Source organism: Rhincodon typus, chromosome 38 (genome assembly GCF_021869965.1).
Source record: "Rhincodon typus isolate 14 chromosome 38, sRhiTyp1.1, whole genome shotgun sequence".
In the NCBI taxonomy this organism is placed as follows: Eukaryota; Metazoa; Chordata; class Chondrichthyes; order Orectolobiformes; family Rhincodontidae; genus Rhincodon; species Rhincodon typus.
Genome location: NC_063369.1, coordinates 68,835 through 90,601, shown reverse-complemented (window position 1 = coordinate 90,601; position 21,767 = coordinate 68,835). Strand labels below are relative to the sequence as shown.

The window sequence follows — 21,767 nt, the reverse complement described above, 5'->3', positions numbered from 1 at the left end:
CTTATTCAAATATCTTTTAAGCAGTGCATCCACCCCTTTCTCTGACAGTTCATTCCACACACTAACAACTCTGTTTTTAAAAAAAGTTGTCATAGAGATGTACAGCATGGAAGCAGATCCTTCCGTCCAACTCGTCCATGCCAACCAGATATCCTAAATTAATCTAGTCCCATTTGTAGGATTGGCCCATAATCTCTCTAAATCCTCCCTATTCATGTACCCATTCAGATGCCTTTTAAATGTTGTAATTGTACCAGCTTCCATTGCTTTCTCTGACAGCTCATTCCATACACACAACACCTTCTGTGTGAAAAAGTTGCCCCTTCGGTTCCTTTTAAATCTTTCCCCTCTGACCCTAAACATGTGCCCTACCCTTGGTAAATACTTTAGAATTGAAACCTGAGGGTTTGTTACTTTCATGTTCTCCACAAGAATGCTTTGGGAAAGTGTCAATGAATTTGTTGAATCCAATGTCTGAATCAGAGCATTTGAAGTACTGGTTAAGAGTGCCTGAAATGTTCAGGCAAGAACACGAGCTGCAAGAGCATTTATTCAATAAATCAGAAGCTTGGTTTAGTCTGGTTTTATTAACTAACAATGGCATCGTGCTCTGTATTAGGACAGCAGTACACAATTCACATTAAACTCTTTTCAGTAAAAGATCCTTTAATTAGCCACATAGGGTAGTTTAACATCACTTACTGAATTGTTAACAATCACATATCCAGATCACAGGCAAAGAATTAATGCTGTCTGGAGATTTCCTGATTCAATTTGAGACTGACTGAAGTGATTTGTGGAAGTTGGTCACTACATTTGAGCCTACTTGAATCCATTCTATCTACGTCTTCCATCATTGATGTGTTTCTGCAGTGATATTACCTAGTGTAGACTGTAAACTGGAGAACTGACACAAGTATGGTATGCTGAGCCCATACATGGACATTGGGTCCACTAGGTACTGAGCCTGTGCACGGAAGCTGAGAACAGCTGAAGCTTAGTCAAATGGACCTGATGTAATCAGTGACTAGCTGATTGAGCTCTTATGTGAGGCTTGCCTGGTGGCCAAGTTTATTTTGAGGTTGGTTGTCATTCTGTTGTTCTTTGAAATGAAATAGCATGTCTTGTTTGTCTGACTATTAAACTGCTACACGTTTTTGTAATGTTTCTGAATAAACCATAGTGAGCCAGGTGAACAAAGTACAGAGATCTGGTGTGACCCTGTGATGTTCTGATAGAGTTCTGAGTCTAATTGTGTGCCTGCAACTTGGGAGGTGTTTGTTGAATTTGAGAAGTGCTGATGTGAGCAGATTTACACAAGTCACTAGATAACTGCTGGTCATAGTGTTTAAACACTGTCAATACTTAAAGGAACACAAAATCTAAAAACTAACCTAACTGCTGTTAAAACATTCTTATCACCTCAGGTTTTCCTCTGTTTCTGTACCAGTGCTGAGTTGGATGTTAAACTGCTTCACACTTTGAAATTTCAGTTTCAATACTACCACACAAACATCGCAGTAATGAAAATAGTGGGATCAGTTTTCAAAGTTAGTGTTATAGAATTAGCCTTGCCCCAGTGACGCACATCCATCTCGTTCAGTGCCTGAATTGTTAAATTTGCTCAATACATCATTGCTAAGCTCATAATAAAACAACCTAAGAATGATTGGTAGATCAGTGCAGTGTGTCCCTGCGTGGGTCACCGTAGAAAGGGTGGTTCCAATGGTAGCCAATTTATGCATTGTATACAAGTTTACTGTAATGAGTCGATTTACAGAAAGATTTGTAAACAATGAACCAGTGCTGACAAATTGGTGAGTAGGAAAGAAATTAAAATTGAACTTGTAATTTTTATTTTAATGTTATTTTTAAAATGTTATAATGAATATGCAAGCTGGGTAGGGGGAGAGGTGACTGTTTTAAACTAGATCTGGGTGGATACATTCAGGGTACTTTGCCAATTATTACATTAGTCTGGCTTATTTCACTGCTTTTGGAGTTGATTGACCACCCAGCACTGTTTTAAAGAAATTATTCAGGTGTCCAAATATAATTCAACCAGCAGAGCCTAACATGGGTTTCAGTCACTGCACTAGCAACAAAGCGTTCTGTGTAGCTAAGTGGCTTGTAACTGAGAGACGTGTGAGGCTGCGATGCACATTTGTATAAGCCAATTTGTTAAGCAGTGCCATTCTGCTTTCATTCAAAATTCTGATACATTTGCTTATGACGATTGGAATCTGTTTGCTGAATGTACTTGTACTCTGCTGGGTAGTCACTCTCACTGCATTCAGAGCCACTGGTTAGCTGGTTCCCATCGTTGATAGGGAAGTTGGGAGTGGAGCAGTACTTGGGATCATATACTTGCCGGCTTAACCCATACACAGTCATCCCTTTCTGTGAAGCCCCTTGGTTTGTCCCCATCTGCAGCGACACAATGGTGGAATCACATTTTTCAGTTCCAAGTTTGTTGTCAAAGATGTGTCTTCGTGTCCCTGGAGCAGTCATTCCAGCCTGAAATCAGCAATATGTTTTGTTAAAGAATGATCAGTGTACCTACCTGTCCGCTGCATTCTTTAAACCCCTTGCCATGTCCTCTGCTCATATTGTCTACAATCTGCCACCCACCTTGTATCATATTCTGAGTGTTTACTCCATAAAATTAACTTTATTCTTCCATACCAGTTAAAGATTTAACCACTTCCTTTAAACAGCAACGAGGTGATGCTCTCATACGGTGCCTTTTTTAGATAGAAGTCATTGTTTTCTAAAAATATCAACTTTGTTCCTCCCGTCTTGATGCTTTCAGATGCTTCCCCATACCTGGGTTGCCCCCTTGTTGGTTCCCATTTGGAGACTGATGGTAGTCTGGTCAAGTGGTTTCTCCACTCCAGTTTTTGGGTCATATAAATGCCTTCTGGTACCATATGCTGTCATCCCCTGCTGGCTGGCAAATTTATTTGTCCCCATCTGGAAGAAAAATTAGCACATCAGAATGCAAAAGTGTGTGTGTGTGAAACTTGCTCTCGCTTGGGTGGTGACAGTGGTTTTGGAGGGGTTGGGTAGGGGTTGCAGTGGAAGGTCATCTTGCAGGAAAAGGAATCTCACTGATTGGAATGAAATCTTTCCCAACTGTGAAGTTGAACATCCCTTTAACAGAAAAGCAGCCTTCTAACTCTAGTTAATTTTAAGGAAATTACTTGTCTCAAGAAAATCACTTGTTTGAGCTTTTGGGTTTCCCCTGATTATCAGGCTGTTTGTGCACTCATACCAAACTGTGTATACTGCAAAGTTCCTCTCTCCAGTGTACAGTGCAGTTACCCCTTTTATTTATCACTGGCAAAGCCTACTACAAAATCTGCAGTTGTACATATTCTTCATGAAATCAGTGGGGTGAAAGAGAATGACAAAAAAAAATGAAAAGAGCTAAGCTTGCTATTATTCCAAAAAATACATTAAAAATAGAAATGCATTGCCTGGGAGCAGCATTCCCTGTAGTTTTCTTCCTGGTGCTGCATGGGTCTTTGAGCCCCATGTGATCAGCGACTTCTGGAACTGGAAGTCACTGCTGCAGTAGGTATGCTGACACAGATTGCCATGTGTGGAACATCAGAAAAGCTACGTGTGTGCAGTCATGCAGCTTAGAGGGGATATTGCCTAGAGGGTAGTTCAGGCAGGAAACCTCAACCTTTAAAAAGTACTTGGATGAGAACTTGAGATATCATAACATTCAAGGCTATGGGCCAAGTGATGTAAAATTGGACTAGAATAGATTTAGAGTAGACCCGATGGACTGAAGGGCCTCTTCTGTACTCTGTGATTCTGTGAAAGATCTACGGTTGTTGTCACTTCTCTGCAGGAATGAAAATTGTATTTTGGTGTCTCAACCATTTTTTTTCCCTGCCTATTCATTTTGTTTGCTGCTGTGGAATCAAGCCTATCATTTCTCTTTCTGCTTTGTTTTCTTCCCCATTTTCCTTCTTCACTCTCCTCTATTTTCATTTCTCCTTGCCCAGGTATTAGCCTGCCCAGCCATCAAAATACCCCCATCTTGCCCTTCATTTGTCTACAACCTTCCTAATCTCTAGCTTCCATCTCACGTTCAACTTCCTCTTAGATAAGCCTGTAGTTTCTCTCTGCTGTCTTTGGTGTCCACAAGATACTCTATTGAGGCATTCTTGATGAACAGCATCAACTGCCCATCCTATTCTCACCAATTATCCTGCCATATGATTCCACTGAAGGCTTATCTTTCCTTTCTGCCAGAGCTGATCCTGTCAACAGTGAATTGGTTATTGGAACACTCTTTCTCTGTAACGATGTCCAGAATGTCTGCTCGTATAAATGATGCCTCTAACATCCATGAGCTGAGTTGGATAAATGCATCAATGTAATGTCATTGACTCCAAGGTGATGATATCTTACCACCTAATGAAACTTCCTATTCTATCACTTGACTCATCCAAACCACAATAGTGTTGATTTAAAAAAAAATCTTTTATGGATGTGTCAGTAGCAGGGCTTGCATTTGGAGAATGGTGGAGCAGGGCACAATTTATTTTTTGAGGACTCCTCTTCAAGGCCTTTTTTACTTGGTTTTCACATGCTGCTTTTTCATTATTAGATAATATATTCATGTAGTAACATTACCTTCGATGTTTGTGCTGACATATTTGGACTTGCACAGAAGCAAATATAGAAGAATTCATCAAAATCACAATTATCAACCCCATTAAACTTAATGCATTAACAGATAAGGAAAGCATTAAATTTTCCTAGATAATATATTTAAATTGACATAAGACAGCGAGCATACATAAGCAAAATAACTGATATGTATTTCATACAGCAAGTCATCATCCTATTTCATATTGGTGAGGTCACATCTGCTGTGTTTCCATCACACTTTCGTGTAGCTGGAATATTTTAACCAGGCCCTTTCATACTTTATCTCACATCTCAATCTCAGATTTAAATTTAGTAATTACTATAGCATCCACAACAATCTTCTGCATGGAGTAGCTCGTGATCATATGCAACTTTTAGCTCGGGATACCACGTTCTGTTGCAAATAATTCATTATGTCAATTATTACATAATCAATTATTATGGTGCAGAAGGGGACTATTCACCCATCATGCCTGCACTGGCTGTATTATCTAGACCAACTACCTAGTGCCAATCTTCTGCCTTTTCCCCATATCCCTGCACATCATACTGTCAAAAAACCATTGAATGCCCTCTTGAATCTATCTTACCCATATTTCCAGGCACTGCACTTCATACCCTAACTACTCATTGTGTGAAAAAGATTTTTTTTCTCCCATCACCCTTGTTTTGTTTGCACATCACTTTTAAATCTACATCTTATTTGCTCTAAGGTGGCCTAAAGTGGTGGTTGGGAGGGAAGATGGAGACTGCACAGGGAATAGGGGAAAACACGGGGGCCATAGACCCCCTCCTAGCTTTAGTTTGCCTTTTTGAACAAGGCTGTAATATTAACATTTCTCTAGTCTTCTGGCAGCTCCCTTGAGTCCAGAGTGGAATAACTCCACACAGGCTGGTGTCCTGTGATTTATTTACACGTACAGAGTCCTTGACACTGATCCAGCTCCCTCAGAGCCAGCTCAGATTGAACAGGATGTCTGACACTCCCATTCTTATCTGTCAGCCAGCGCTCCCTGATTTAACCAGATTAACAGTCCCAGTCAGGGGACTTCTGAGGACCACCTGACTGGCACTGTTAAAATCACTATACAGAAGACTGAAAGATTGTGTCCAATCTCTCTGCAATTTTTGACCTCATTTCCTTCAAAATCCTTTGGTACATCTCATCCGGTTCCAGTGCCAACAATCTATCCAAGACTTATTCCTTATTAATTTAATCCCTTCTAGTTGATAAGGTTTCTTCCTCTGTCACCCTGAGCTGGGCAGCATTCTCCTTTGTAAATACGTATGCAAGGAATTCATTTAGTACCAGCCATGTCCCCTGTCTCCATCTGTAAGTTGTCTTCTTGGTTTCTGATCAAACCTACTGCTCTTTTATTTTAATATGCTTGAGACTTTGGGATTTCCCCTTTATGCACTAGTCTTTTAATAGTTCATATTTGCTTTTTTGTCTCCCTGCTTGCATCTTCGGTATTCCAATTGATTTTCAATTGCATTTTCTGCCTTATACCTGTTGTAAACACAAGTTTTCCTTACTTCTATTTAGCTGAGTTTTCCCATGTTGACAGACTATAAACTGTTCTCACTTTGCAGCTTCCCTATCTCTTCTTTCCCTCGTGCACACACACCACACACACAAACTCCAAGCCTGTACAACTTGCAGCTTCCTGCTTTTCACCTTCCTATGACGTTTCTGACACCCCTTCTGTAGCCTTCATTTCTCCCACAGCATGTTCTGCAGTTTCTGGGTCTTCCCTTATCCCCCATGCAGCCTCCGTCTTCCCTCCCAACCATCCCTTTTGTCCTCTTTGACAAAAAGATGACCGCCACGTCCCCTGCTGGCCTTGACTCCTTCCTGACATCAGCAAAACACAGCTGGCATCCAGCTCTGGCAATTAGCTGTTCCCTCTTGGACCTTGGACCCTAGGCCCTGACATTAGGCCCCCAGCTCTTGCACTCATCCTACTGCAGTGGTAATTCAGTTCATGGGGCACTGGCACCAGTAGTGGAGTAGAAGGGAGCTGTTCTCCTGGGATGGGCTTCACTTGACTAGTGCAAATCAAATAATTAAAGATGTAGAGAGGGCTTTAAACTAAATAGAGGCGGTTTGGATTATAGAACCATAGAGATGTACAGCACAGAAACAAACCCTTTGAGCCAATCCGTCCATGCAGACCAGATATCCTAAATTAATCAAGTGCCATTTACCAGCAGTTGGCCCTTAAACCCTTCCTATTCATATAACCACCCAGATGCCTTTTAAATGTTGTAATTGTACCAGCCTCCACCACCTCCATCGCCTTCTGCATGGAAAAAGTTGCCCTTCAGATCCCTTTTAAATCTTTCCACTCTGACCTCGAACCTAGCCTGTATAGTTTTGGACTCCCCTACCTTGGGAGAAGACCTTGGCTATTCACCCTGTCATGCCCTTCATGATTTTATAAACCTTTTAAGGTCACCCCTCAGCCTCCGAGGCTCCAGGGAATATAGTCCCAGCCTATTAAGCCTCTCCCTGTAGCTCAAACCTTCCAAAGCTGGCAACATCCGTGTAAAATTTTTTCTGAATCTTCTCAATTTTCACAACATTTTTTGTACAGCAGGGAGACAGAATTGTACGCGTTATTCCAAAAGTGGCCAACTAATGTCCTCCCAACTCCTATACTCGATGCACTGACCAATAAAGGCAAGCATACCAAATGCCTTCTTCACTATCCTGTCTACCTGGGACTCCACTTTCAAGGTATTCTGAACCTGCACTCCAAGGTCTCTTTGTTCGGCTGCAGTCCTCAGGACCTTCACTTTAAGTATATAAGTCCTGCCCTGATTTGCCGTACCAAAACGCAACACCTCACATTTATCTAAGTTAAACTCTGTCTGCCACTCCTCGGCCCTTCGGCCTTACTGATCAACGTTCCATTGAGCTCTGAGATAATCTTCTTCGCTGTCCACTACTCCACCAATTTTATTATCATCTGCAAACTTACTAACTATCCTTCCTATATTCACATCCAGATAATTTATATAAATGAAAAAAAGCAGTGGACCCAGCACCAATCTTTGTGGCACACCGCTGGTCACAGGCCTCCAGTCCGAAAAGCAACCCTCCACCACCACCCTCTGTCTCCCACCTTCGAGTCAGTTCTGTATCCAAATTGCTAAATGTTCCTGAATTCCATGTGATCTAATCTTGTGAACCAGTCTAACCTGTGCTGAAATCCATATAGACAACGTGCTCTACTCTGCTTTCATCAATCTTCTTTGTCACTTCTTCATAAACTCAAGTTATGAGACATGATTTCTTACAACTATCCCTAATCAGTCCATGCCTTTCCAAATGTATGCAAGTCCTGTTCCTCCAGATTCCCTCCAACAACTTACCCGCCACTGATGTCAGGCTCACCGGTCTTTGTTCCCTGGCTTTTTCTTACCACCTTTCTTAAACAATGGCACAGCATTAGCCACCATCCAGTCTTCCGGCAGCTCACTTACAGCTTTCGATGATTAAAAAAAACCATCTCCGCAAGGGGCCCAGCAATCACTTCCTTAGCTTCCCACAGAGTTTTCGGGTACACCTGATCAGGTCCTGGGGACTTATCCACCTTTATGCATTTTAAAATAACCAGCACCACCTCCTCTGTATTATGGTCACTATTCAAGATAATCACTATTTATTTCTCCAAGTTCTCCAGCATCCATAGAGGGGATACATATCCTGAAAAAGCTAAAGCATATGACAGCATTGCAGGGCAGCTATTTAGGTAATGATACCCAGAAATGAGACAGGAAGGGACAGAGTATACAAACATTGAAAAGCAAAAGTAAATAAAACCAAAGAGGGAAAATGTAGTAAAAAGGTAAGATTAATATCTCTGTGCTTAAGTATATGTAGTACAGAACAAAATAAATAAATGGTAGCCGGTATGATCTTCTATCCATTATGGAGACATGGTCACAAGGAGATTAAAGCTGGGAACTTTGAAAGAGACAAGCAGGAAGAAAAAGGGTAGTGGAATAGCTTTGTTAGCAAGAGATGGAAAAAGTGCGAATTCAATAAGTTATCTTGGATGAGAAAATGTAGAATCTGTATGGGTGGAGGAAATGATATAATAAGTGGACTAAGATAGTGGAAGTATTCTATGGGCTCCCTAACAGTAGCTGAACTCTAAGACAGACAATAAATCAGGAAATAATGACGGCAATGTAAAAATGACAATACACTGATCTTAGGTGACCTTCACCTTTGGGTTGATTGCAAAAATCAAACTGGCAGAAACACCCAGAAAGAAGAATTCATATTTTACATCAATAGTTTTCCAGAACAATGTACTGGGGTTCCAACTAGGCTATTTTGGATCTGGTAATGTGAAATAACACAAGTTTTAAATAAATAGAGTCGTAGACATATACAGCACGGAAACAGACTCTTCAGTCCAACTTGTCTTGCTGACCAGATATAAATTTAGTCTCATTTTCCAGCATTTGGTCCATATCTCTTTTAAACCCTTCCTATTGATAGATCCATGCAGATGCCTTTTAAATGTTGTAATCATACCAGCCTCCACTTCTTCCTCTGGCAGCTCATTCTATACACACTGCAGCCTCTGTGTGAAAAAGTTGCTCTTAGGTCCCTTTTATATCTTTCCCCTCTCACCCTAAACCTATGTCCTCTAGTTTTGGACTCCCCCCACCCCGGGGAAAAGGTTTTGTCATTTTACCCTACCTATGCCCCTCATCATTATATAAACCTCTATAAAGTCACCCCTCAGTCTCTGACGCTCCAGGGAAAATAGCCCCAGCCTATTTAGCCTCTCCCTATAGCTCACACCCTCCAACCCTAGCAACAGCCTCGTAAATCTTTTGTCAACTCTTTCAGGTTTCACAACAAATGATATCAGAGTAAAAAGGAAATCAGTTTGAGAGTTAGAAACTTGGGTTGGAAGTACATATGCTAAACTCAGATAAGACATTGCTGGCCGGAGTGGACTGGAAAACCAGTTTGGCAGAATAGACGGTTGATGAACGTTGGCAGATTAAAGAAAATAGTTCACGACTCTCAGTGAAGAGATACCCTAGTGAGGAAGAAAGAAGAGTTAGACCAACAATAGTTAACCAAAGAAGTTAAGGGCAGTATCAAATTGAAAGTGAAAACATATAATGTGGCAAAAATTAGTGGTAAACCAGAGGATTGGGAAAGTTTTAAAAACTAACAAAAGATAACCAGATATGTAGTGGAGGGACAAAATGAACTTTGAGGGTAAACTAGCAAGTAATGTAAAAAGGGGTGGTAAGAACTTCTTTAATTATTTGAAAAGCAAGAGAGAAGCCAAAGTGAACTAGGGTTCTTCGAGAATGAGGCATAGGAAATAGTAATGGGGAACCAGAAAACAGCTGAATAAATACTTTGCATTAGTCTTCATGGTAGAAGACACTAATAGCATTCCAAAGATACAAAATAATTAGGCAAAAGTGGGGGAGGAAATAAATACAGAACAACCATAGATAGGCAACCATAGGACTAAACAGGTCTTTATCCAAATGTCAGGCAGTGATTAGTGGGATACATACTGCAAGGACCGGTGCTAGAATCCTAGCTATTCACAATATATACTAATGATATAGATGAGGAAACTAAATGTAACTTTCAAATTTGCAGATGATACAAGTTTGGGTGGGGAGGGTAAGCTGTGGAGAAGGATGCAGAGGTGCTTCAGTGTGATTTGGATAAGCTGATTGATTGGGCAAATGCATAGTAGAAGCAGTATAATGTAGATAATTGAGAGTTTGGGTCTCCTAATTTGAGGAAGGATATTCTTGTAATAGAGGTAGTGCAATGAAGGGTTTGCCAGGCTGACTCTGGGCAGAACTGACATATGAGGCGAGGCTGATTTGGTTAGGATTATGTTTGCTGGAGTTTAAAAGAATGAGGTGGGGTATCTTATAGGAACCTATAAAATTCAACAATGATACAGGGTAGATGCAAGAGGGATGACCCGGTGGCAGGGGAGTCGAAAAGCAAGGCTCACAGTTGAAGAATACAGGGTAAATCTTTTAGGACTGAGATGGGGAGAAATTTCTTCACCCAGAAAGTGATGAGCAAATGGATTTGACACCACAGAAGGCAGTCAAGGCCAAAACATTGTATGATTTCAAGAGGAAATGGGCACAGCACTTGGGACTAAGGGATCAAAGGACATGGGGGGAAAAGCAGGCACAAGCTATTTGACTTGGATGATCAGCCGTAATCACTGGGAATGGCAAAGGAGTTGCCCACTCCTGCTCCTGTTTTCTATGTCTCCATAGACAGGAAGGAACTTTTCCCCTTGGTGGAGAAATGAATGATGAGGGGGCATAGATTTCAGATACAGGGAAGGAGGTTGAGAAACAGAGGATGGTGGGAAACTGGAATTCACTGCCTGTAGGGGTGGTAGAGGCAGCAACACTCATAACATTTAAGAATTATTTAGATGTGCATTTGTGATGCCAAGGCACAAAAGGCTATGGACCAAGTGCTGGAAACCAGGATTAGAATAGGCAGTTGTTTTTCATTGTTGCAGGCTTGATAGGCTGAAGGGTCTTTTCTGTGCTGTAGACCTCAATGATGGTAACGAGAGAAAAAGTACTAGGGAACCTAATGGAGCTAAAGGCTGCTAAGCCCCCTCAGCCTAATGGGTTGCATCCTAGGACCTTATAGAAAGAACTGCAGAGATTGTGAATACTTTGGTAATAATCTTCTGAGGATCCTTAGATTCTGGAAAGTCCTAGAGGATTGGAAAACTCCAAATGTAACACTTATTTTAAAAAAAAGATCAAAAACAAACAGGTAAAGGGTCTAATAGAGCATTTAGAAATGCATACCGTAACGACACAGTCAGCATGGCTCCATAAAGGAGAAATCATACCGTACACACTTATTAGACTTCTTTGAGGAAATAATGTGGACTTATGCACTTGAACAACTTGACTAAATACAAGAACTGTGGATGAAATGGTGAACCACACGAATTGTGCTGAGCGTGCAAGAAACGGCAACTAGGCTCGAAGAGTGGAATGGACTGAAACTGCAGAAACTACAGCATGAGGAAATCATAGGATAATGGAAACATCTGGAGATGACGGCTACAGAAGTGTGACTGAACAGGTCAGCTGAAGATGAGTGAGCGTTGGGTGTGAATCTTGGAAACATGATTTAACCTCAGCCCAAACATTGATCAGTAGTGAGAATTGCTAAACTGGACTGGGCCTAAAATGTTAACTCTGCTTTCTATCCACAGATGCTGCCAGACCTGCTGAGCTTTCCCAGCAATTTCAGTTTTTGTTTCTGATTTACAGCATCTGTAGTTCTTCCGGTTTTTACTTAGTATTCTGTATAATTTGTAAGTACTTGTAATATCCATTTGTTTGAATAAACTTTAGCCTTTTATCAGTCTGTGTGAGTGAGTGTCATTTGGAAAGCCGCAATAGTAACATGCAGGAAAGGTAAAGGGGAAGCAGTGGATGTAACATTTCCAAAAGGTGTTTGATAAGGTACTACACGTAAGGCTACTTGATAACAGCCAATGCTGTTGGAGGTAGTATATCAGCACAGATAGAGGATCAGTTAACTAATAAGAGGCAGACAGTGGGGATAAAGGGAGCAGTTTCAAGATTGCAACCTGTAACTAGTGGAGCCCCACAGGGATCAGGGCTGGGGCCACAATTATTTATATTTTAATAATTTGGATGGTGGAAGTGAATGTACTATTGCCAAGTTTGTACATAACACAAAAGTAGGTGGGAAGGCAAGTGGTGAGGATGAGACAGAATGTACAAAAGGACATAGACTAGTTAAGTGAGTGGGCAAAAACTTGGCAGAGGGAATATAATGTGAGGTTATGCCCTTTGTAGGAAGAATATAAAAGCTGAATAATATTTAAATGCTGAAAGACTGCAAAAAGCTGCAGCACATTGTGATTTGGGAGTCACTATGCATGAACCACCAAAAACTAGCATCCAAGTTCAGCAGGTAATAGGGAGGCAAATGGAATGTGTGCGGGAGAGAGTGAGGGTGAGTGCGTGTGTTTGGGAGAGTGTGAGAGAGAGAGGGAGTGTGTATGTGGAAGAGTGAGTGTGTGGGAGTCTGAGAGTGTGTGTGTGTGTGTGAGAGAGTGTGAGAGAGAGAGGGAGGGAGGGAGGGTGTGTGTGTGAGGGATAGAGAGTGTGTGTCTGTGTGTGTGGGAGAGAGAGACACATACACAGGCACACACTCTCTCTCTCCCTCAAACGCACACATACACTCACACTCTCACACAAACAAACACAGTCCCACTCTCACACACTCCTACACACTCACTTTCTCTCTCCCACATACACATACACACACACACTCTCCCATATACTCTCTCCCCCATACACTCACTCCCACAGATGCTCACACCCACACACACTCTCTCTACCCCCCTCACACACACACGCATACATTCTCTCGCTCTCTCCCCTCTCACTTTCACACACACTATCAAACACACAGAAAATACACTCTCTTTCTCTCCCTCTCACATACACACACAGTCTCTCTCTCCCTTTCTCACACACACATATATAAATCTATGGGGTGAATTTGTATTTGCAGATACATTTTATTTTCTTCAAAAAGCACACAATTTATTGACAGTTAGTCAATGTGGTATTTTATAAATTCCTACTTTAGAAATAAAACCAGTCTGACTCCAAACCAAAACACAAACAGATTCTAAACAAGACTTCACATCTAACATGCATTGTCTGACCTAAAATGTCACCTCTTCTTTACAATGATAAAACCTTTAGTTCTCTCAGGGCAGTGACTTGAAAGCAATTTGGATATCTACATACACATATTAATCAATTAAAACCTTCTAACTGATTAAAGATTTAACAGCATTTTAGGTTTGTTCAATACATCCTCATCAGTTTTGTGACCCTTTGATCTTTTACTTATAAATTCTGTTTTCTGTGTGCTTCTTTCTCACTTCACCTGATGAAGGGGCTATGCTCCGAAAGCTTGTGTGTTTTCAAATAAACCTATTGGACTATAACCTGGTGTAGTGTCATTTCTGACCTTGTCCAAATAAACTCTGATGTGGAATGTCTCTACTGCACAAACAGTTTAATTCCCCTTCCTCCAGTGGTATGCAGTGTACATGCGGCATCACTCCAGTTTCCCAAGCAGTGGCCCCCTTCCATTGTTGTGTTTGTTCTTACCTGTAGTCCAATGATATTCTGTCCTGCTTTCAGTGTCTCGTTATCAAAAGCTCGTTGCTGCTTTTCTGCATATCTCACACCGATGTCCGATCTTGTATGATAGCCTTTTGTTTTTGCCTGTGAAGAATAAAAGCTTAACTTTGTCTGACTTGCTCAACACAAGAGACAATCTACCAAATAGCTCGTGCTGAGATTAGAATAGTCACAGTGGAAGCACTCACCATGCTAGCCAGGGCCATAAGTGTTGTCTGAACTTGGGTTAAGTTACAACCCTCATATAAATCGTTGGCTTCAAAGCTGTCATGAAGTTTCACCCCATATTTTGTAATTGCTTTGATAAAGTTCCCAATGTTCTCCAGCTGTCAAGAAAGAGCAATCGTGAGCACTACAAACAATTCCCACTCTTAGGAACTGGCTGCTTGTAATTGTATTAGCTTAGGCTGCGAGGGCTAGGACAACTTTCAGAAAAGTGAAAAAAGCTTCTCGCCAGCCGTCCTGCACACACTCTCACCAGTTCTGCACACACTCACTCACGCCATAACACCCAGAGAAATCATTAATTGTATTCTAGACACCACACTATTTAAATTAGTGTGAGGTAGCACACACAAGTTAGCAAAAGTTTGACTGACACATGCCTACACACAAAAGGCCTTTAACCTAAGCATAGCTTCCGCAGACTGGTGAAATGACAGCTAATGTAGATCCATCACATAAATGTAAAGCTGGAAGGTTTTACAAGATAGTTACTATTCTTATTGCAACCATCTTCAAGCAGTACTGAATGCATGATGCATCTTTGCCTCTTACTGAAGTTTTCACCGTCATCAATATCATTCTTGTCCCAATCACCTTTTTATACGAAATGAGGACTGGCTGAGACACAATGTGGCAAAGGCAATGGCCCCTACAACAACAAAAGGAGGAGGATCACCACATCTTCATTTTCAATGAAGACAGGGCCCATCACGAGTGCAAAATCTAAAGCTTAAGTGTTTGCAACTTTCTTCAGCCAAAACTGCTGATTAATATCAATCTCAGCCTTCTCCCACAGTCCCCACCATCACAGATCCCAGTTTTCAGCTCAAATCAATTTAGCCCACACTATAATTAATAACTAAGCACACTGGACTCTACAGAGGCTGTAGACATTGACAATAATCCAGCTGCAGTGCTGAAGAGTTGTACTCTAGAACTAGCTGCAGCTAGCCAAACTGTACCACACTGGCATCTAGCCATGAATGAGAAAATTGACAAGGTATTTCCTATAAACAAAAAGCAGGACAAATTAAATAGAGCCATTTGCCACCCTGTCGGTCTACTTTCAATCGTCAACAAAGTTGATGCTGTTATGAAAGAGCACTTACTCTCTGATGGAACACAAGCTGAGCACTGGTGAGTAGACTGTCAGGATCATTTGACTCTTGGATCTCATTAGAACTTGGTCCAGACGTAGACAAAGAGTGGAATTCCAAAGATAGGATGAAAGTGGCTGTCCTTGATATCGACACCCAAGTGTGACATCAAGGAGCTCCAATAAAATGTAAGTCAGTAGGAATTAAATGATAAACTGTCTACTGATTGGAACCATTCTTGGTTCAGAGGAGAATGTTTGTGTTTCTGGATCTCAGCTCCAGGACATGTCAGGAGTTCCTCAGAGTAATGTCCTAGACCCAACAATCTTCAGCTGCTTCATCAATGACCTTCCCTCCATTGTAAGGTCAGAAGTGGGGATATTTGCTGATGATTGCACAATGTTTAGCACCATTCACAACTCTTCAGATGCTGAAGCAGTCTATGTCCAAATGTAGCAAGGTCTGGACAAAAATCTAGGTTTGGACTGATGAGTGGCAAGTAACATTTGTTTCTCACAAGTGCCAGACAGTCACCATCTCCAGCCAGAGAGCACTGAACCACCTTCCCTGATATTCAAAAGCAATAGCATCATCAGGCCACCCATCACCAAGTTTCTGGGGCTGGGAGGTTGGGTGGTTTGGTTGGGGTTGTGGTGGGGGTGGGGGTGGGTGTGGTCACCATTGACCACAGTCATTACTAGACCCACTATAAATACCGTGGCTATAAGTTTTTAAATTCTACAGTGGGTAACTCACCTCTTGCCCCAAAGCCTTTACCTTATCTGCAAGACACAAGTAAAACTGAGATAGAATACAGTTACCTACACAAGCATTATTTCAACAACACTCAAGAAGCTTAGGAGCATCCAAGTCTGAATGATACCCCTCTACAGCTTAAACATTCACTCCTTCTACCATTGGCACACAGTAGCAGTAGTATATGCCCTCTTCAGGATATACAACACTAACCTCCTAAGCCTTTTTCCATTACAGCTTCCAAACCACAACTTCTACCATTTAGAAGAACAAGGGCAGTAGGCACATGGGATGCCACAACCTGCAACTTCTTCTCCATGTCACACATGTGCTGATTGGAACTATAACAGCACTCTTTCATCATTTCTGGGTCAGAATCTTGGAGCTCTGTACTTAACAGCTGTAGAAATATACCTATATACACAGTTCATGAAGATACTCATTAGTTTTAAAAGGGCAATTATGGATGGACCATAAATGCTGGCCGATTTAAAATTAAACATCCTAAGAAAAGAAGAAAATTCTTCATATTCACACAGTTGCCCAGACCAATTAACTTATGCACACACTTAATCTATTCACTTATTACCTGATGCCAGTTCTGAGGTGAGTCACTAATTTTTTTCACTGAACCAGGTTGCAGTTTATTAATCAGCCTTAAAAAGAAGGAAATACAAGATAAAATGCAATCATACTTTTCATAAGAATGTGGGAAAAGTAAATTATGGACCTCTTTTACACAATAAAGTTTGACTAGCCTGTACTGAAGCTGTATACTAAGGGCTGATTGGTAATGGATGCAGGACAGGATGGTGAGGCATTGGTAACAATAGAGATAAGGAAGGGACCGGCTTATGGAAAACATTTTGAAGGGGAATATTCCCCTTAAACTATTGTTGTTATATATGGCTAGTTGCTTCCAATATGTGATATCTTCCTGGCTGCTGCATGGATACATGTGCTTGCAGCTCTGAGGGAATAATGTTGAGAGTAAAGTGTAAAGAAGCATGGGCAAATAATACAGAATAATGAGGCACTGGTAGGCATTTCAGGAATGGTTACAGAAATTCAAAGGTGGTAGAAGACACAGGGTGCAGTGAAAAATATAATTTAAAGGCATTGTTAGAAATATTCATGCACACACACAAGCTGTGAACAGCTTGCGACTTCTATACTTGGATTCTTCTATTGCTAGAATTGTATCTTGGATGTTTCCAAAATTTCTGCTTACTGGCACAGTATGACTCCATTTTTCAGTTCTTCCATTAGGTTTTCTGTAAGAGTTGCTCCGGTAACATCTTCAATCCACCTCCGAATAGCCTCATCTTTCTGTGGGTCATATTTCTGGGCAATCTATAGGTCACATATAAAATCAGACATTAAATGCAGGTGAAACTCTCAGCCACAAATAACTATTTCTTTATGTTTCATTTGTGTATCTACACTCCCCTTGATGCAATGGTACTAATCACCTCAGTTACTCTCTCCAGGAGCAAGTGCCACATTATCACTTTTTGGTTAAAGATAGATTCATAGAGTACAGAAGAGACCCTTCAAGTCTGTACTGCCAAAGCTACGTTAAATCTACACTGGTTCCACTTTCCAGCATTAGGCCCATAGCCTTGAAGGTTACCCATCTCAATTACCCTCCCACATAGCGCTTTCCAGATTCCCACCAAGCTTTGTGTGGAAGTATTTTTCCTCAGATCCCCTTTAGACCTCCTGTCTTTCATCTTAATATTATGCCCCCTTGTTATTGACCTTCTGACTAAGAGGAAAACTGCTGCTTTCTATTCACCTTGTCCATGCCCCTCAATGTTATACACTTCCATCAGGTCCCCCCTCAACTTTCTGTGCTTTAAAGAAAACAACCTGAGCTTTTCAGTCTCTTTTCAAAACTGAAATGTTCCATCCCAGGCAACATTTTGGTGAATCTTTTCTGCACCCCTCCAGTGCAATCACATCCTTCCTATGGTGTGGAGACCAGAACTGCAGGCAGTACTCCAGCTATGACCTTATAATCTATGCCATGATGATAAAGCCAAGTGTCTTGTATGCCTCCTTAACTACCATATTAACTCGCCCTGCCACCTTCAGGGATTTGTGGACAAGCACTTCAAGATCCTGCTGTTCCTCTGAGCTTCCCAGTGTTAAAAGAACATGTTTCTTTTAAACTCACAATTTGATTTTTAGTGACTATTTTATATTGATAGCCTCTAGTTTTGCTTCTTCTTGCAAATTTAAAGACTCTTTCTGTGACTATTCTATTAAACCCTATAATAATTTTGCAGAACTCTATTAGATCATCCAAAGGGTATAGTGCACAGGTTTATTGTCTCCTTGGTGAAAGATGTGCTTGTCTTAGAGGGTGCAACAAAGTTTCACTAGAATGATTCCTGAGATCAGAAGGGCTCTCCTATGTGTAGAATGGGCCTAAGTTTTCTAAAGTTTTGAAGTATGACAAGTTATCTCATTGAAATCTACAAAAATTTCAAAGTCTTAACAGAGTAGACACTGAGAGGATGTTTTCCCTGGTTAGTCTAGAAGTCTAGGATAAGCGGTCATCCATTTAGGACTGAGAAGAGGAAAGCAGCTGTTCATCCTGAGTTTTGCAAGTCTTTTAAATTCTCTAAATCAGAAAGCTGTAGATTCTGTATGACTGAGAACTTCAAGATTGTGACTGTTGATTTTTTTTGGTATCATGGGAATATGAGGAATATGAGGATGCGGTGGGAAAGTGGAGTTGAATCAGAACTTCAAATATGGTTCTCTTGATTGGTGACTAGGCTGGAAACTATAGTGATATTCCTCCTCCTGTTTCTTATGTTCTAAAGCAGTGGCTCTCATTTTACTGCCACCAACTATTTTGTCAAAAATCCCTGATCCACCATGATAAAAGCAAAATCCCACTTTTTTTCCTGGAAGTATTTTTGTTTTATGTTTATTTGCAGATCTGTATAATATTAACTATTTATGGAAATTTTTAGATATTAATGATTGATGATTTTGCTGAGAAGAAATTTAATTGCTGAACAGTAAAAAGAAACAAAATGAGACAGTGATTTAGTCATTAGTGAGAGGCCATTCGTTGCATTTCATTGACCTGCATGTCAATTCTTGGAGTTCCATCTAGACAGCCCCTGCATCTCACTGGTTGAGAAACACTTTGAAGAGACAGAGAGAATGACACACATAGTATAAAAGGGAAAGTTCGGCTGCATCTTCAGATAGAGAAATAAAGTTAATATTTTAGATTTGTAATTTTTCATCAGAACTGTAAAATGTTCAAAATGTAACAGATTTTAAACAAGTATAGTGGCAGAAAATCAGGAGGAAAGAACAGAAAGGAAGGTATGTGGTAGAATTGAAGAATGAAGTAATTAAATTGCAAAAGGCTTGACAGAGGCACAGAGTGATGAGAAAGCAATGGGAGCAGACAGAACTCCAGAACAGAGGGCCACTGAGGGGAAAAAAAAAAGAAGACAGATTCAAAACTCAATCTCAAATAGCCTGTGGTTTCAGGTCCAGAAAGCTTCTGGTGTAGAGCCTGGCATTAACTAGTTTCCTGTTCAGCTGCTTTGTCAATGGCGTGCTTTCTAGCTCACCCTTTGACTTGTTGCAATCAACCTCGATCTCCTAGTGTAGTGTGCTTTTGCAGCTTGTTCTTCCCTTAGTTCTATTAAATCCAATATTGCAGTTTATTTATCTCTTTTATTTTGTACATGTAAAGACAATGGATACTGTGGTCACCCATGCCAAAAGCTGCAAATAGGCTGAGAAAGGTAAAAGAAATATAGTTTACTACGGTTACTCCATTACTTTCCATGTTAGCTTCCTGAGGCTGAGCCAGACGGTTCATGGGTTTGGGATCTTACTGGACCCTAAGCTCTGCTTCCAATTCCACATCCTCTCCATTAGGAGCACAGTCCACATCCACCTTAGTAACATTGATTAATTCTGTAACTGGCTCAGCCCATCCTTTGTTGCATTCAGACCTGACAATTCCAATGCTGTCATGGTTGGTCATCTCCCTTTCACACTTGAAATGTGAGCTGATCCAGATTATAGCCCTATCCTAACTTGCACAAAGTCCATTCACCTATCATCCCTGTTCTCTTAGATCTACATGCTCCTCCAGTCCAAGCTTCTTGCACATCTCTAACTCCTTTTGCTCTGATGTGAGTGTCTGTACTTTTGGGTGTCTGGACCCTAAGCTCTGGAATTTCCTCCCTAAATTTCTCTTTCTCTCTGTTCCCCTCCCCTTCTTCTAAGATGCTCCTTAAAACTACATTTGACCAAACTTTTGGTCACCTGTCCTTATGTGGTTTCTTGTCACATTCTGTTTCTTTACACTTTTGTGAAACATCCTGGAATGTTTTGTAACAGTAGATGTTATAAAATACAAGTTGTTGTATCTAACCTATGCTGTACATCTCTATAATAAAGCAAATAAAAAGAAAGTTTAATTCTCAATGTCCAATCATTTGCAATTAAAATGATTAAATAGAATAAAATTTGAATTGCTGTGTTAAACTGAAGATTTACATCAAGAAAAGAAATTGCTGCTAAACCTTTCATTTGAACAAATTGCTACACAAATTGTTTGTGTACCACACTCTGTGGTAATGGGCTCAGTACATCTATCATTCCTTCACGTAATCTCTAACCTTCTTTGGCCTTTTGTACTCAGAAGGGGATGCCACTGTTGTCAGTGAGACTGCAGCTAAATGATTTTAATATTAGTCCCAGTGAGGCGATGAAATTGAGGCTATAACTAAAGTTGAAATGTTTATGAAACCAGGTTTCATGAACTGAAGTTCTCAAAACTGTCTCAGTTTTATAAACTCTGAAATTGCGTTAGTAGATTTTAAAATAACTAAAATAGATGCAGACTGGAGCCATGTGACCACAGCCATTTAACAATTGCCTGTTGGCTGCTGTTTATGTCCTGTGGAATTAATACTTTAGAGGGTTAAATGTCTTCTGTTTCTTTTTCACTGAATTTAAATCACACTTGTCTATCTTTATTTTGTTGAACTCTGACCATTTTTGACATTCATTTCCCAAATTCTCATTGGAACTTGATTCATTGACAAGCTATCTAATATTTAGAGGAAAGTTTCTAGAGATTGCCTTACTTTGATGCTAAAAGTGAACAGAGTAGAAATTGCTGGTGCTTTTCTGTAAGTTTCTAAACACAACCTTAAAATCACCTGAAAACAGTTAATGAAATGTTTTAGTGGACTTGTGGCTCATTAACCATTATCATTCGGGTAAAATAACATAATCCACACACTCAGAATTTCCGTACACAAAAAAAGGCTAGATCCTACCTTGCGATTCACCTCTGCTGAAAGACCATATGCTGGTCCCTTGTTGAAATGGACTGACATCTCTGAGCTGCCTGTTGCAAGTTTACAATCCCCATGCACCAGCACCTGTACTTGCTTGCATGCGTGCCTGCGTGCGTGCTTGCTTGCTTGCTTGCTTGCTTGCTGTCTCTCTCTCTCTCGATAGTTCTGGGAGTCCCATAAAATTTCCAAACTTTTCAAACTCTTGAATTAGTTGGGGGCTGAGAAATTTGTCCTATTGGTTCAGAAGACAGCAAATCAGGAAAGTCTAGCTAACAATTTCAGTGATGCCTGCCTATTGGAATTTGACAAAGTGTCGTCACTTTTTCCATGTTGTCTGTTTATTTTGGATCTGAGCAGAGATTGGTTTGATTTCACATCAGAATTTTAGAGTTGGACAAAAGAAAAATCGGAA

General features: G+C 40.6%; 1 protein-coding gene across 1 annotated transcript; it reads right to left on the bottom strand.

The window, feature by feature from the left end:
- Positions 1 to 568: 568 nt before the first annotated feature.
- On the bottom strand, positions 569 to 21,542 carry LOC109918766 (calponin-1-like). Its single transcript, XM_048617883.1, has 7 exons — positions 21,335 to 21,542; positions 17,233 to 17,354; positions 16,591 to 16,657; positions 14,112 to 14,249; positions 13,891 to 14,007; positions 2,827 to 2,973; positions 569 to 2,517 (listed from the first exon to the last, which is right to left on the bottom strand). The coding sequence occupies exons 1-7, from the start codon at positions 21,392 to 21,394 to the stop codon at positions 2,203 to 2,205; spliced, it is 966 nt and encodes a 321-aa protein (XP_048473840.1). The 5' UTR covers positions 21,395 to 21,542; the 3' UTR covers positions 569 to 2,202.
- Between the last annotated feature and the right edge of the window lie 225 nt (positions 21,543 to 21,767).

What these genes read in the sequence shown, in the direction of transcription:
- LOC109918766 (XM_048617883.1), bottom strand. Translation starts at nt 21,394, where the DNA reads ATGTCAGTCCATTTCAACAAGGGACCAGCATATGGTCTTTCAGCAGAG. An exon ending in TTATGGCCCTGGCTAGCATG is followed by an intron (nt 14,008 to 14,111) that starts GTGAGTGCTTCC and finishes TATTCTTCACAG; the next exon opens with GCAAAAACAAAAGGCTATCA. An exon ending in AGAATATCATTGGACTACAG is followed by an intron (nt 2,974 to 13,890) that starts GTAAGAACAAAC and finishes TTTTTCTTCCAG; the next exon opens with ATGGGGACAAATAAATTTGC.